The 13,104-nt window shown below is 43.9% G+C and overlaps 1 protein-coding gene across 1 annotated transcript in view; it reads left to right on the top strand.

Moving 5' to 3' along the window:
• The window catches only part of ACVR2A (activin A receptor type 2A), a 111,399-nt gene that overhangs the window by 44,470 nt on the left and 53,825 nt on the right, over nt 1-13,104 (top strand). The window contains exon 2 of the mRNA XM_024217075.3: nt 11,978-12,185. Coding sequence (XP_024072843.1) covers nt 11,978-12,185 — 208 coding nt within the window. The remainder of the gene's footprint in view (nt 1-11,977; nt 12,186-13,104) is intronic.

The following is a 13,104-nucleotide window of genomic DNA, read 5'->3' on the forward strand; positions in this document are numbered from 1 at the left end:
TTTCAAAATATCTGTCCGCAAGTATGTATGTACCAGAATCTTTTTTTGGTCTGTATTGTTAATTTTCTTTTGACAAATAGATTCCTTACTAGACATATTTATATAAAACTTTGAGTAATTCATTTAAATTACAATACTGAACTGTATTTCCCGCACTCATCAGAAGCAGTGCAAAGGCTTGGGACTTTCACAGGTAGTGAAGATGCTGAGAGAGAGGGAAGGAGCCTGGAGTGAAACTGGAGGGTGGTTGGGTGTGGGGGGTGAGGGGGAGAAGTATGGAACAGGGTTTTTTGATGGGGAGAGGCAGAATAGTTAGGGAGCCTCCCCCATGCAGAACCTGGCTGATCACAAGCCTCTCCCATTCAGTCAGGCTCATCTGCTGCAGTCCCTGTATCCCCCACCATCCTGATGGGTCCCTCCAGCTTCCTTCCCCATCCTCATGAATCCCTGCAGCCCTCCTCCGTGGTCCCCATGTGGACATTCATCCCACTCCCGTTCAGCCCCTGGCTCAATGCTGTCCCCCTCTAGCTCCTGAGCCCACTAGCATCCCCAATCTGTCCCTCCTGCTAGCCATTCTGAACCCCAGTCTGACACCCCCCTTCAGCAGTCCCTTGTGCCCCATTCTGTCCTAACCTGGCTCCACGGGCTAGGTGCTGTGATGAACTTCTAGTCCTGGCACAGAATTTTTTTCCCCACAGAAAATACATTCTGCCCCAGAAGTGCTGCAATTCTCCCTTTTGCCCACCAGAGTCCGCTCTGGCACCAGAACAGTCTGCTGCATTCATGCTGTTGACTGTTTTGGCACCACAGTGGTCTCTGGTGGGTAAAAGGCAGAACTGCAGCACTTCTGGAGCAGAATGTATTTTCTGCAAAAAAAAAAATATATATATAAAATTATGCGGGACACATGAATTCTGCACCTGCGCAGTGGCGCAGAATTCCCCCATGAGTAGGAAATGGAAACTTGTGCAGGATGGGTAATATGATAGAGCTTGATGCTCTTTCTCAATAAACAGGAAGCTGGTATTTCTCTGGTTTTTAGTAGACAGTTGATTCCCAAGCCTTTTGTTTGTAGAGAAACACTGTATAGTCATGGACTTGTGTAAGTGTTCCATATTAGAGGAGAAATCAATAACTTACCTAGTTGGTCAGCCCAGAAAAATAAAATAATTAGACCTCAGTGTAATAAGATAATTAGTCAAATCTTGATGATTTTTTTTTGAGGTAGAGAATCAGGTGGAACTTTTTTCGTCTCTCCACACACATCTGAGTTTCCTTGGAAGCTTTCATTTCAATAGAATCATGGTAAAATATTTTTTTCAGTATTAACATATTGAAATTAGATCATAAAAGCTGTTGGTTGGTTGTTTTTTTTTTTTTTTTTAAGTACTTAAACTGTATTTCAGGGCTCTCCTGTAAGGTTAAGTAAACAAAGCCAGCCTAGTAGTTGAATAAAAAGTAACTTTTTTCTTCAGATAGGCCAAATTCTTCCTTGACTTGCACTCTGTAAAGCCAAGCCTTGTTGTATTTAATGGGGTTGTATGGAGTATCATAATCCTAACTAGATCTTGTATAGCTCAGCAGAATTTGCCATGACTGATTCTCTAATAGAGAGACCAGGTAGGTGAAGTAATATCTTTATTGGACCAACTTCTGTTGGTGGAAGGGACAAGCTTTCAAGCCTCATCATTTTTTCCAGGTCTGGAGAAGGAAATGAGTGTCCAAGGTAAATACAAGCTGGGACAGATTAAACATCAGCGGCTCACATGTTTATAGGAGAGCCCTTAAAATGAAGTTGGCACTTAACACCTCTGCAGTCTTAAGAGGATGGAGGGTTAGTTGGTGGCAGGGTTTGTTACAAGTTGCTGCAATGTGCCAAAAAGCCCAGTGTCAAGTCCATGTTTTTAGTGTCTAGTAGAGTTATGAATTTAAGTTCTCAGGCTCCTTTTTTAAAGGTGTGCAGGTTTCTGCTGAGGATAAGGACTGAGAGGTTTATTACGGAGTGGCTGTTTTGTGAAGTGTTGAGCTACTATTCCTCTAAACATTCATATGGTACTAGAATGAGCAAAGCAATATAATCCTGAATTTATCAGCATTAGGTTCAGCAAGATTCTGCACAAGTTTGACTTCAAATCAGGAAATCAGTTTAGAATACGTTTAAGACCATCCATCCCTATTTAAGACAGCACTTAAGTGCATAAGTCCTGTTGATTTCAGTGGAACTTAAGCATGTGCCGAAGTGCTATCCAAAATAAGGTTTTCCTGAATCAGGGTTTTATATTGAAAGGGACTTCTTGGCTAATTATGTGTTTGTGTTTGTTTTAACATTAAAGATGTTGAAAGTATAGTTTCTACATCTTTATACCTTTTATTTAAGACAAATAAAATCTGAATTCTGAACTTTTACAAGAAAGGTCTGAGGTGATGTTTTGTAAAAGAGGAATATTGTGTTGATTCATTAATAACCAACTCTAGTGTCTCTTATACAGTGCATACTTATTGTATTGCTGGAGAATTTTGGCTGAAGCATCTGGTGTGCACTCAAATCAATTTATAATGTCTTCATTTTTCATCTTCTGTCTGTAAGAATCACACTGAAGTATCCAGTCTAACTGCAGAGGAGAATGTTGGCTCCTCACCTCTTCCTACTCTGTTTTCATTGTAGGGATTGGGCTGTAAAAAACTACTATTTACCTTCTGTTGGTGGGTGAGGAGAGATGATGAAATTCTGAAATGTTCACGAATGTGCAAGTTTCTTCTCCAGAGACTGTCTGGAAAGCGTGATAAGTGTCCATCACTTGTCTGTGTCGTTATTTGTATGGGTAGGGAAGTAAATCACATTTTCAATTTTTTTTTTAACACTGAACATGAGAAATATGTTAGTGATTTATGTTGGAACTTGTGGTGTACAGATTGTGATCTGATGATGAAACAGGAGAAATGTCGGTTAATAATTTTGTTTAACAGAATTGCAAATGGTGGTAAAAGGAACTTAGTTTCAAGAAGTAGATCCAATTGAAGGCTGAAAGAATTTGGGATGTCTTCACACATGGCAGCATGTGGTTGCATGGAAAAGATGTTAAGGTCCTCTATTCTAGAGTACTTTTATGTGAATATGATAAGTTTTACTCTAATTCTTATTTATTCATTTAATCTGAAGACTGGGAAATGACTTCCACCAAAAGAGAACTTTTAAACCTTGAAGGTCTTCTCTACAAAATATACTCCAAATACCTACGTAATGCTCAGGAACTGCCTGAATCAGAGTTGCCAGTTTATGTACTTACGTACAGTTCATAAGCTCAGAATGCTAAAACAGCAGCTACCAAGCAGTAATAGGAAGTCCTCAAGAATGTAGCAAAAAAACCTAATCAATCAGTTCCCTTCTGGTCTCTTAGGTAGGCTAGCTTTTTTAATTTCTGCTTCAGGAAGACTATATCCAGCGAGTCATTGCTCTTAATATTTGTGGAGTTTTTGCTCTCCTCGTGCTTGTTTGTCCACCTAATAGTCAGATCATTTGAGAGTAATTAGTTTATGAAGCTCAGTTTATTCTGTTTCAGGGGAATGTAAAAGATTCTAGTTCCCATTTTACACAGTATGAAAGTAAACAAAGCATCATTTTACTCTGAAACATTACTATCTTACGGTTTTATACTGCCACCCATCACCATACTATCTGAGTGCCTTCCATGTAAAATCAATAGTAAATTTCATGGTGGACTTCATGGAGCTTCTGGCATGTCCTCCTTTTTGGGGTCAAAACTCTGCTTGGGGTATCTTGGGGGGGGGGGGTGTTGAATTATGTCACTTATAGTGGACAGGCCTTTTCAAAGAAGAAGGCATTGCAACATTTTCTAAAGATGGACAGACTCTAGATTTGCCTGATCTCTTCTGGAAGATTGGTGAGAGGATCTAGCTATGGAACAGAGAATGTTTGTTTTGTTCCCAGCTTTTGCATGTTTCATCGTGGACTTTGAGATGTGCATTGTCCCTGAGTGTGGCTGTAATGGTGATCAATAGATCAATGGGTCTTGGATATAGCTGGGGATTCATGCATTACTTACTTAAACTGCATTGGAAGCTGATTGAAAACCAGTGGAGGAAAATATTACAATCGTTGTTCAACTGATGCTGCCAAAACTCCTCACTCTCACCATCCTGAGGTGATACTGCTTGCCGGTCACCTACAGTGGAATCCAAACTCTCTCTCACTCAGTGAGAGGGGTTACTTACCCTTCAGTAACTATTATTCTTTCAGGGTGGACCCCCTCAACCCAACTTTCATCTCTGCTTTTTGGAGTTCTTGTCTCCTGTAGACTTTGACTTGTGAGGGGACTGAGGGAGGGTTGTGGCCACTCATGCCTTCACGCAAAAAGCATGTTTCCTTTGCCTCCTCATGCTGACCGATATGGCTCTTTTAAAATGTGTGTGTGTGTGTGTGTGTGTGTGTGTGTGTGTGTGTGTGTGTGTGTATCGCACACGACGCATAGGCACACCTTCAGTTTGATCCACTCCAACCTCTCAATCAACAGTTATTGTTGGGTAAGTATAGACATGAACTGAGGGTCAGTTATATTAACTTGCTGAGGTACCAGTTACTTTTTGTTGTTGTTTTGTTAAAGCTGAAAGCCAATAAATTAGATTTGCCCATTTGGGAAGTATAATAGACCAGTATTGGAAAGTAATATAATTAGGATAACCCCTTTTTGAGCTGGGGAGCCCTAGCTTATTGAATTTACCTCTTACATTCTTTTCAGTTCTGTTTCTATCTTGGACAGTATTTCTCAGATCTCAACCAATCGATAGTTGACTTAATTTGCCCGGAACCACATAATCTGTGAATTGTTGATTATTTACATAAGTGTAGCTACCACAGATGTTCCAGGCACATATTGAACACACAACATGCATGCAGTCTTGTAAATGATTAGCATAGACCAGTGTTGCAGCTCACCAGCTATATGAAGGAACAAAAACAAATCAGGATTTTTTTATTTAATTGCTTACCAATTTTTCATCTCCAATTCATTTATCACCCTTCAAATAATTCTCTAATGGTGTAAAGATGCACTTCTCTTAAGGCACTATTATAAATGTGGTTTCTGCTATTTCTTGTTTGGTTTGCTAGAGACTAGTTTAAAACATCTCAAGCAATTGTTTAAAGTACTTTAAAGATCTTTTAGGGTAACATACTTGAACTAAAAATGAGAAATGTGGCTTGCCTAGTTAAAGTCCAAAATATGGTTACTTGAGGTCTTGCTAGAAAGAGTGTTTTCAGTTATTTGCATTAAACACATACAATTTCTGAAATGAAAGCTTGTCACTTCTCAATCGTGGTAATCCTAGGAGTGGGGTGAGTCCAAGTGTCTGGTGACACTTCTGTTTTTGCAGCTTTGATGGATTTAGCAACTCCAGGGTCCACAGCTTGGAAAATGTTCAATATCATGGTTTCAGGGTTCACTGAAGGGGGCTGCTCTCATTTCTAGTGAATGGTTGCTAAATGGCTCTTGACTTTCAGCTGTTTCTCTACTACTTCCCTTGATATCCAATAGATGGCATCAGTGTATAACAGATTTCTTGTACTTTGACTTAGTTGGAGGATTCTTTTTCATTTCAAAGACTGTATTTTTCCATATTACCCGGACTATTAATTGGAATTTCCCCTATTCGAAGCAATTGCTTTTAATATACAGCATTCTACGCCAGGTTAGATGCTTGTATCTATAAATAGTCTTTCCTCCTTGTGCTATGTAATCCGCATTTCTAGAGTGTGGCAATCATTTGGAAAAGAAACCAAACAAATCCTTTATAGTTCCTATAAACTTAGAAGACCTAGTCATGCATTCTTTGATTTTATATATATATATATATAAGCACTTCACCTCTTTTTTACAATAGAACAAGACATTATTTTGAAGGAAAAAGACAGGTTAACCATATATGGAGAATAGTGCCTTTTGATTGATAAGAGGTGTGCACAGCTTCACACCTGGGGTGAGAACTGTTGGTTGGGATTTTTTGAGGTATCAGGAAGTTTGACCTCTGGAAACTTTAGTTTTGTCTGAGTCACACTGAAAATTATTTCCTAAACAGCTTATTTGACTTTGCCCCTACAGCCAACCCACTGCCCCCTTCTCCCCCCCCCCATTTCTGGTATTTAATTTCCTGTAGATGGACAAAGAGATGGGAATCCTAACCACATTCAAACCATGTGAATTCCTGTCTAAGAGTTTAACAGTATCTTGAAAACTTAGTTAAACATTGGCCTGGATCCCGTAGGTATGTACTTGGACAGCTAGCCTGAGTTGCTGCCTGTGCTACCATGGCTGTACTGCTATTTTTAGCATACTTGCTTGAGCAGAACTAGCATGGGGACATCTACATGAGCTAGGAAGCATACCTCTTAGCTCAAATGTAGGTGAACACTATGCCATTAATTGGGTTATTTTTTCAAGCTTTTCTTCACAACTGCAAGGGTTAGCCCTGGTCTACACTATGAGTTTAGGTCGAGTTTATCAGCGTTACATCGATTTAACCCTGCACCCATCCACACGACGAAGCTGTTTTTTTCAACTTAAAGGGCTCTTAAAATTGATTTCTGTACTCCTCCCCCGACGAGGGGATTGGTGCTGAAATCGACCTTGCCGGATCGAATTTGGGGTAGTGTGGTCGCAATTTGACGGTATTGGCCTCCGGGAGCTATCCCAGACTGCTCCATTGTGACCGCTCTGGACAGCGCTCTCAACTCAGATGCACTGGACAGGTAGACAGGAAAAGGCCTGTGAACTTTTGAATCTCATTTCCTGTTTGGCCAGCGTGGCAATCTGCAGGTGAGTGCAGATCTCATCAGCAAAGGTGACCATGATGGAGTCCCAGAATCGCAAAAGAGCTCCAGCATGGACCAAACGGGAGGTACGGGATCTGATCGCTGTATGGGGAGATGAATCCGTGCTATCAGAACTCCATGCCAAAAGATGAAATGGCCAAACATTTGAAAAAATCTCCAAGGGCATGAAGGACAGAGGCTATAACAGGGACCCGCAGCAGTGCTGTGTGAAACTTAAGGAGCTGAGGCAAGCCTACCAAAAAAACAGAGGCAAACGGCCGCTCCGGGTCAGAGCCCCAGACATGCCGTGTCTATGATGAGCTGCATGCCATTCTAGGAGGTGCAGCCACAACTACTCCAGCCCTGTGCTTTGACTCCGTCAATGGAGTAGCACGCAACAGGGATGCGGGTTTTGGGGACAAGGAAGATAGCTCACAGCAAGCAAGTGGAGAAACCGTTTTCCCTGACAGCCAGGAACAGTTTCTCACCCTGGACCTGGAGTCAGTACCCCCTGAATCCACCCAAGGCTGCCTCCCAGACCCACCAGGCAGAGAAGGGACCTCTGGTAAGTGTACCTTTTGTAAATATTATACATGGTTTAAAAGCAAGCGTGTTTAATGATTAATTTGCCCTGGCATTCACGGCCATTACAGCTACTGGAAGTCTGTTAACGTGTCTGGGGTGGAGCAGAAATCCTCCAGGGACAGCTCCATAAAGCTCTCCTGGATGTACTCCTAAAGCCTTTGCAAAAGGTTTCTGGGGAGGGCAGCCTTATTCCGTCCTCCATGGAAGGACACTTTACCACGCCAGGCCAGTAGCACGTGGTCTGGAATCATTGCATAACACAGCGTATGGTCCCGGTGTTTGCTGGCATTCAAACAACATCCGTTCTTTATCTCTCTGTGTTATTCTCAGGAGAGTAATATTCATGGTCACCTGGTTGAAATAGGGTGATTTTATTAAGGGGACATTCAGAGGTGGCCGTTCCTGCTGGGCTGTTTGCCTGTGGCTGAACAGAAATGTTCCCCACTGTTAGCCACGTGGTGGGGGGAGGGGTGAAGCGATCATCCCAGAAAATTGGGGGTGTGTGTGTGGGGTGGGTTAGTTGGGTTTGTGCTGCATGTTAACCCGAAAACCGTAGCTCCTCCTTTTAAATTGCCAACCCATTTTAAATGGCCAACCCAATGGCTGCTTGGTATGGGAAATGAGGGTGCTGCTGTTTGAAACCATTCCCAAATGTTATGAAGGTTAAAGAAGCCAAAAGACTGTGTCTTACCATGGCTGCCTGCAAGCCGAATTCTGTTTCCTGGCCCTGCGTGAGTGATCTCTCATACCAAACAGGCATACCCTCACTAAGAGGCAAAATGCAACCTTGTACCGAAAGCACACGTGCTATGTAATTTTAACAGCAAGGTTTACCGTGAAAGAGGCTACCCATTGCTCTCTAAAATGTCTTTTTAACTACCACTCTCCCTTTTGCAGCTGGTGGAGGGAAAAAAAAATGTTTCAGCGCTCACACTATCTTCTCCTTCCCAGAGGCTAGCGAAGATTAGAGGGCGAAAAAAACATACTCGCGATGAAATGTTCTCTGAGCTCATGCAGTCCTCCCACACTGAAAGAGACCAGCAGAATGCGTGGAGGCAGACAATGTCAGAGACCAGGAAAGCACAATATGAACGCGAGGACAGGTGGCAGGCTGAAGATGATAGGTGGCGTTAGCTTGGTGACAGAAGGCAAGAGGCAATGCTGAGGCTACTGGAGGAACAAACTGATATGCTCCGGCGTATGGTTGAGGTTCAGGAAAGGCAGCATGAGCACAGATTGCCGCTACAGCCCCTGTGTAACCAACCGCCCTCCTCCCCAAGTTCCATAGCGTCCTCACACAGATGCCCAAGAACGCGGTGGGGGGGGCTCTGGGCACCCAACCACTCCACCCCAGAGGACTGCCCAAGCAACAGAAAGCTGGCATTCAATAAGTTTTAAAGTGCAGTGTGGCCTTGTCCTTCCCTCCTCCCCCACCCCACCCGGTGCTTCCCTCCTCCTCCACCCCTCCCGGGCTACCTTGGCAGTTATCCCCCTATTTGTGTGATGAATTAATAAAGAATGCATGAATGTGAAGCAACAATGACTTTATTGCCTCTGCAAGTGGTGATCGAAGGTGGGAGGGGAGGGTGGTTAGCTTACAGGGAAGTAGAGTGAACCGGGGTGGCGGAGGAGTCATCAAGGAGAAACAAACAGAACTTTCACACCGTAGCCTGGCCAGTCATGCAACTGGTTTTCAAAGCTTCACATCGCACCACGCCCTCCTCTATTCTGCTAACCGCCCTGGTGTCTGGCTGCATGTAATCAGTGGCCAGGCAATTTGCCTTAACCTCCCACCCCGCCATAAACGTCTTCCCCCTTACTCTCAGATATTGTGGAGCGCACAGCAAGCAGTAATAACAATGGGAATATTGGTTTCGCTGAGGTCTATCCGAGTCAGTAAACTGCGCCAGTGCGCTTTTAAACGTCCAAATGCACGTTCTACCACCATTAGGCACTTGCTCAGCCTATAGTTGAACAGCTCCTGACTACTGTCCAGGCTGTCTGTGTATGGCTTCATGAGCCATAGCATTAAGGGGTAGGCTGGGTCCCCAAGGATAACGATAGGCATTTCAACATCCCCAACGGTTATTTTCTGGTCTGGGGAGAAAGTCCCTTGCTGCAGCTTTTGAAACAGACCAGAGTTCCTGAAGATGTGAGCGTCATGTACCTTTCCCAGCCATCCCACGTTGATGTTGTGGTCCACCAGTGCTTGCAGCACCATTGAAAAGTACCCCTTTCGGTTTATGTACTCACTGCTTCGGTGCTCTGGTGCCAAGATAGGGATATGGGTTTCGTCTATCGCCCCACCACAGTTGGGGAATCCCATTGCAGCAAAGCCATCCACTATGACCCGCACATTTCCCAGACTCACTACCCTTGATATCCGCAGCTCTTTGATTGCGTTGCCTACTTGGATCACAGCAGCCCCCACAGTAGATTTGCCCACTCCAAATTGGTGCCCAACTGACCGGTAGCTGTCCGGCGTTGGAAGCTTGCACAGGGCTATCGCCACTCGCTTGTGAACTGTGAGGGCTGCTCTCATCTTGGTATTCTTGCGCTTCAGGGCAGGGGAAAGCAAGTCATAAAGTTCCATGAAAGTGCCCATACGCGTGCAAAAGTTTCGCAGCCACTGGGAATCGTTCCAGACATGCAACACTATGCAGTCCCACCAGTCTGTGCTTGTTTCCCGGGCCCAGAGTCGGATTTCCACGGCATGAACCTGCCCTATTAACATCATGATGTCCACATTGCCGGGGCCCGTACTTTGAGAGAAGTCTGTGTCCATGTCCTCATCACTCTTGTCACCGCGCTGCCATCGCCTCCTCGCCTGGTTTTGCTTTTGCAGGTTCTGCATATACTGCAGGATAATGTGCGTGGTGTTTACAGTGCTCATAATTGCCACGGTGATCTGAGCGGGCTCCATGCTTGCCGTGCTATGGCGTCTGCGCTGGAAAAAGGTGCGAAACTATTGTCTGCCATTGCTCTGATGGAGGGAGGGGTGACTGACGACATGGCTTACAGGGAATTAAAATCAACAAAGGGGGTGGGTTTGCATCAAGGAGAAACACACACAACTGTTGCACAGAATGGCCCCCTCAAGGATTGAACTCGAAACCCTGGGTTTAGCAGGCCAATGTTCAAACCACTGAGCTATCCCTCCCCCCACTATTCACGGAGGGAGGGAGCGAGGAGCAAATGAATACAAAACAAATCTGGTCTCTTTCTTGTTTTGATCCCCTCCATCTCTCTTATACATCTTAGGCTGGCAGCAGACAGTGCAGTACGACTGCTAGCCATCCTCGTCTTCTGGGTGCTTGCCAGAGGACGTGCAGTACAACTGCTAGCCATCGTCGTCTCCTGGCTGCTCGCCAGAAGATGGTGCAGTACGACTTCAGGCAGGACTGAATCTCCATGAGACAAAACTTAAAAAGAGAATGACCTGGAGTCACTCCCATTTATGTCCAGGCGCCCCTGACAGACCTCACCGAGGTCGGCTAAAAGAGCACCCAGGAGACAATGATGATGATGGCTACCAGTCGTAATGCACCGCCTGCTGCCAAAAGGCAATGAGCTGCTGCTGTGTAGCAATGCAGTACTACGTCTGTCAGCACCCAGGAGATGTATGGTGAGGGTGAGCTGAGCGGACTCCATGCTTGCTGTGGTATGGCATCTGCAGGGGTAACCCAGAAAAAAAGGCTCGAAACGCTTGTCTGCCGTTGCTTTCACGGCGGGAGGGAGGAAGGGGGGGGCCTGACGACATTTACCCAGAACCACCCGCGACAATGTTTTTGACCCATCAGGCATTGGGATCTCAACCCAGAATTCCAATGGGCAGCGGAGACTGCGGGAACTGTTGGATAGCTACCACAGTGCAACGCTCTGGAAGTCGATGCTAGCCTCGGTACAGTGGATGCACTCCGCCGAGTTAGTGGTCTTAAGTGGGGACACACACAATCGACTGTAAAATCGATTTCTAAAAAATCGACGTCCATAAATTTGACCTAATTTCGTAGCGTAGACATACCCTTAGAAACTTTTTTAAGAGCTGAGCTAATGAAGTAATCACGTGACCCTAAGTGATGGAGGGGATGCTAAGACAAGGAAGTGAGGCAGCCTTTGAAAACTAGGTAAATTCTGCTAACTAATGCTGCTTTGGAATTTAAGACCACCATTATTTGACTAATACTTACTGATTAAGCTTTATCCTTTAGCCAATAAAATCTTTGGTTACAGCCATATAATGAGAAGCTGTGCCAAAATTTGTCACTTATTTGTGAAGATATTTTCCAGCCTTTCTACAAATCTTGACAAGCTATGCGTTGTTCGGGCTATATCATTAAATTTAACAGAACACCTTTGTTTTAGCTGCTATTGTTTTATGTTTCAGCACCTGTTTAGAATGCATGCTAACTTTAAATATAAAAACAAGTAATGAGAAGAGAACTTGAATATTAATAATGGTATCAATATAAGAAGCTTATATGCAGCCTGATTTTTAGTGTTCAAATGTGCTTCAGCCTTCAGAATCCAGTGGTTTAACATTAAATTATTTTTAATTCCAAATAGGTGCCATACTAGGCAGATCGGAAACACAGGAGTGCATCTACTATAATGCTAATTGGGAAAAGGATAAAACAAATCGCAGTGGCATTGAACCTTGTTATGGCGATAAAGATAAAAGACGACACTGCTTTGCTACATGGAAGAATATTTCTGGATCAATTGATATTGTGAAACAAGGTTGTTGGCTGGATGATATCAACTGTTATGATAGGTGAGAAAATTTTAACTATCTTATGTATAATAATGCTTTAAACCAAGTTTACCAAAAACAAGGCTAGTTAGGAGATACATTACAGGATACCAAACAATACATTGTTCACTATATTAGAAGCCAGAATTTTTGAATTTAGGTGCCTACAGTCCCCACTTAAATTTGTTAACAAAGCTTTTATTGTAGTTTAAATATTTTATCTGGCATGTTGGAAGAATGGAGGGTGCCAGTAAGTAAAACAAAAACCTAAGAGGTTAACTAAGAGGGAGGGAGTTTGGGGGCTCGAGGCAGGGGGTTAGGGTGCGGTAGGGGGGGTGCAGGGTACAGGATCCAGGCAGCGCTTACCTGGGGTGGCTCCCCACAAGCGGTGACCTGTTGCTTCTAGGCAGAGGCACGGCTAGGTGGCTCTGTGCACTGCCCCCACCCCGAGCGCTGGCTCCGGGAACCACAGCCAATGGGAGCTGCAGGGTTGGCGCCTGCAAGGGAGGAGTGCGCAGAGCAGCCTAGCCACGCCTCCACCCACAGGCACTGAGGCCAGTGGCAGCTTCCGTGTGCTCATAATTTCTGAAAATCCTGGCCTTTTTTTGTGTAACTGATGGCCAGTCAGATATGGTAAGCAATAACACACACCACAGGGTTGTATTGGGATATCAGTAGGCATTGGTTGGGTCCTAGGCCGAATGCTAAAGATTACAACCATCTAATTGATCACTATGGTACTCTGAAGAATTCTTTTGGAACTACAAAATGTCTTTATACCACTGTTTGGGAGAGGGAGGAGAAGGAAGAAAAGAATGCATTAAATTTATAGTATTGTCTTCGCATTACTAAAATGTTTCCAAAAAGCTTGAACAAAACTTAATAAAAAACCTTAATCTTACAAATCTTCATATCTTACAAGTAAAGTTGAACTTTTTTT

Source organism: Terrapene carolina, unplaced genomic scaffold, assembly GCF_002925995.2.
Source record: "Terrapene carolina triunguis isolate 2854851 unplaced genomic scaffold, T_m_triunguis-2.0 Scaffold62, whole genome shotgun sequence".
In the NCBI taxonomy this organism is placed as follows: Eukaryota; Metazoa; Chordata; order Testudines; family Emydidae; genus Terrapene; species Terrapene triunguis.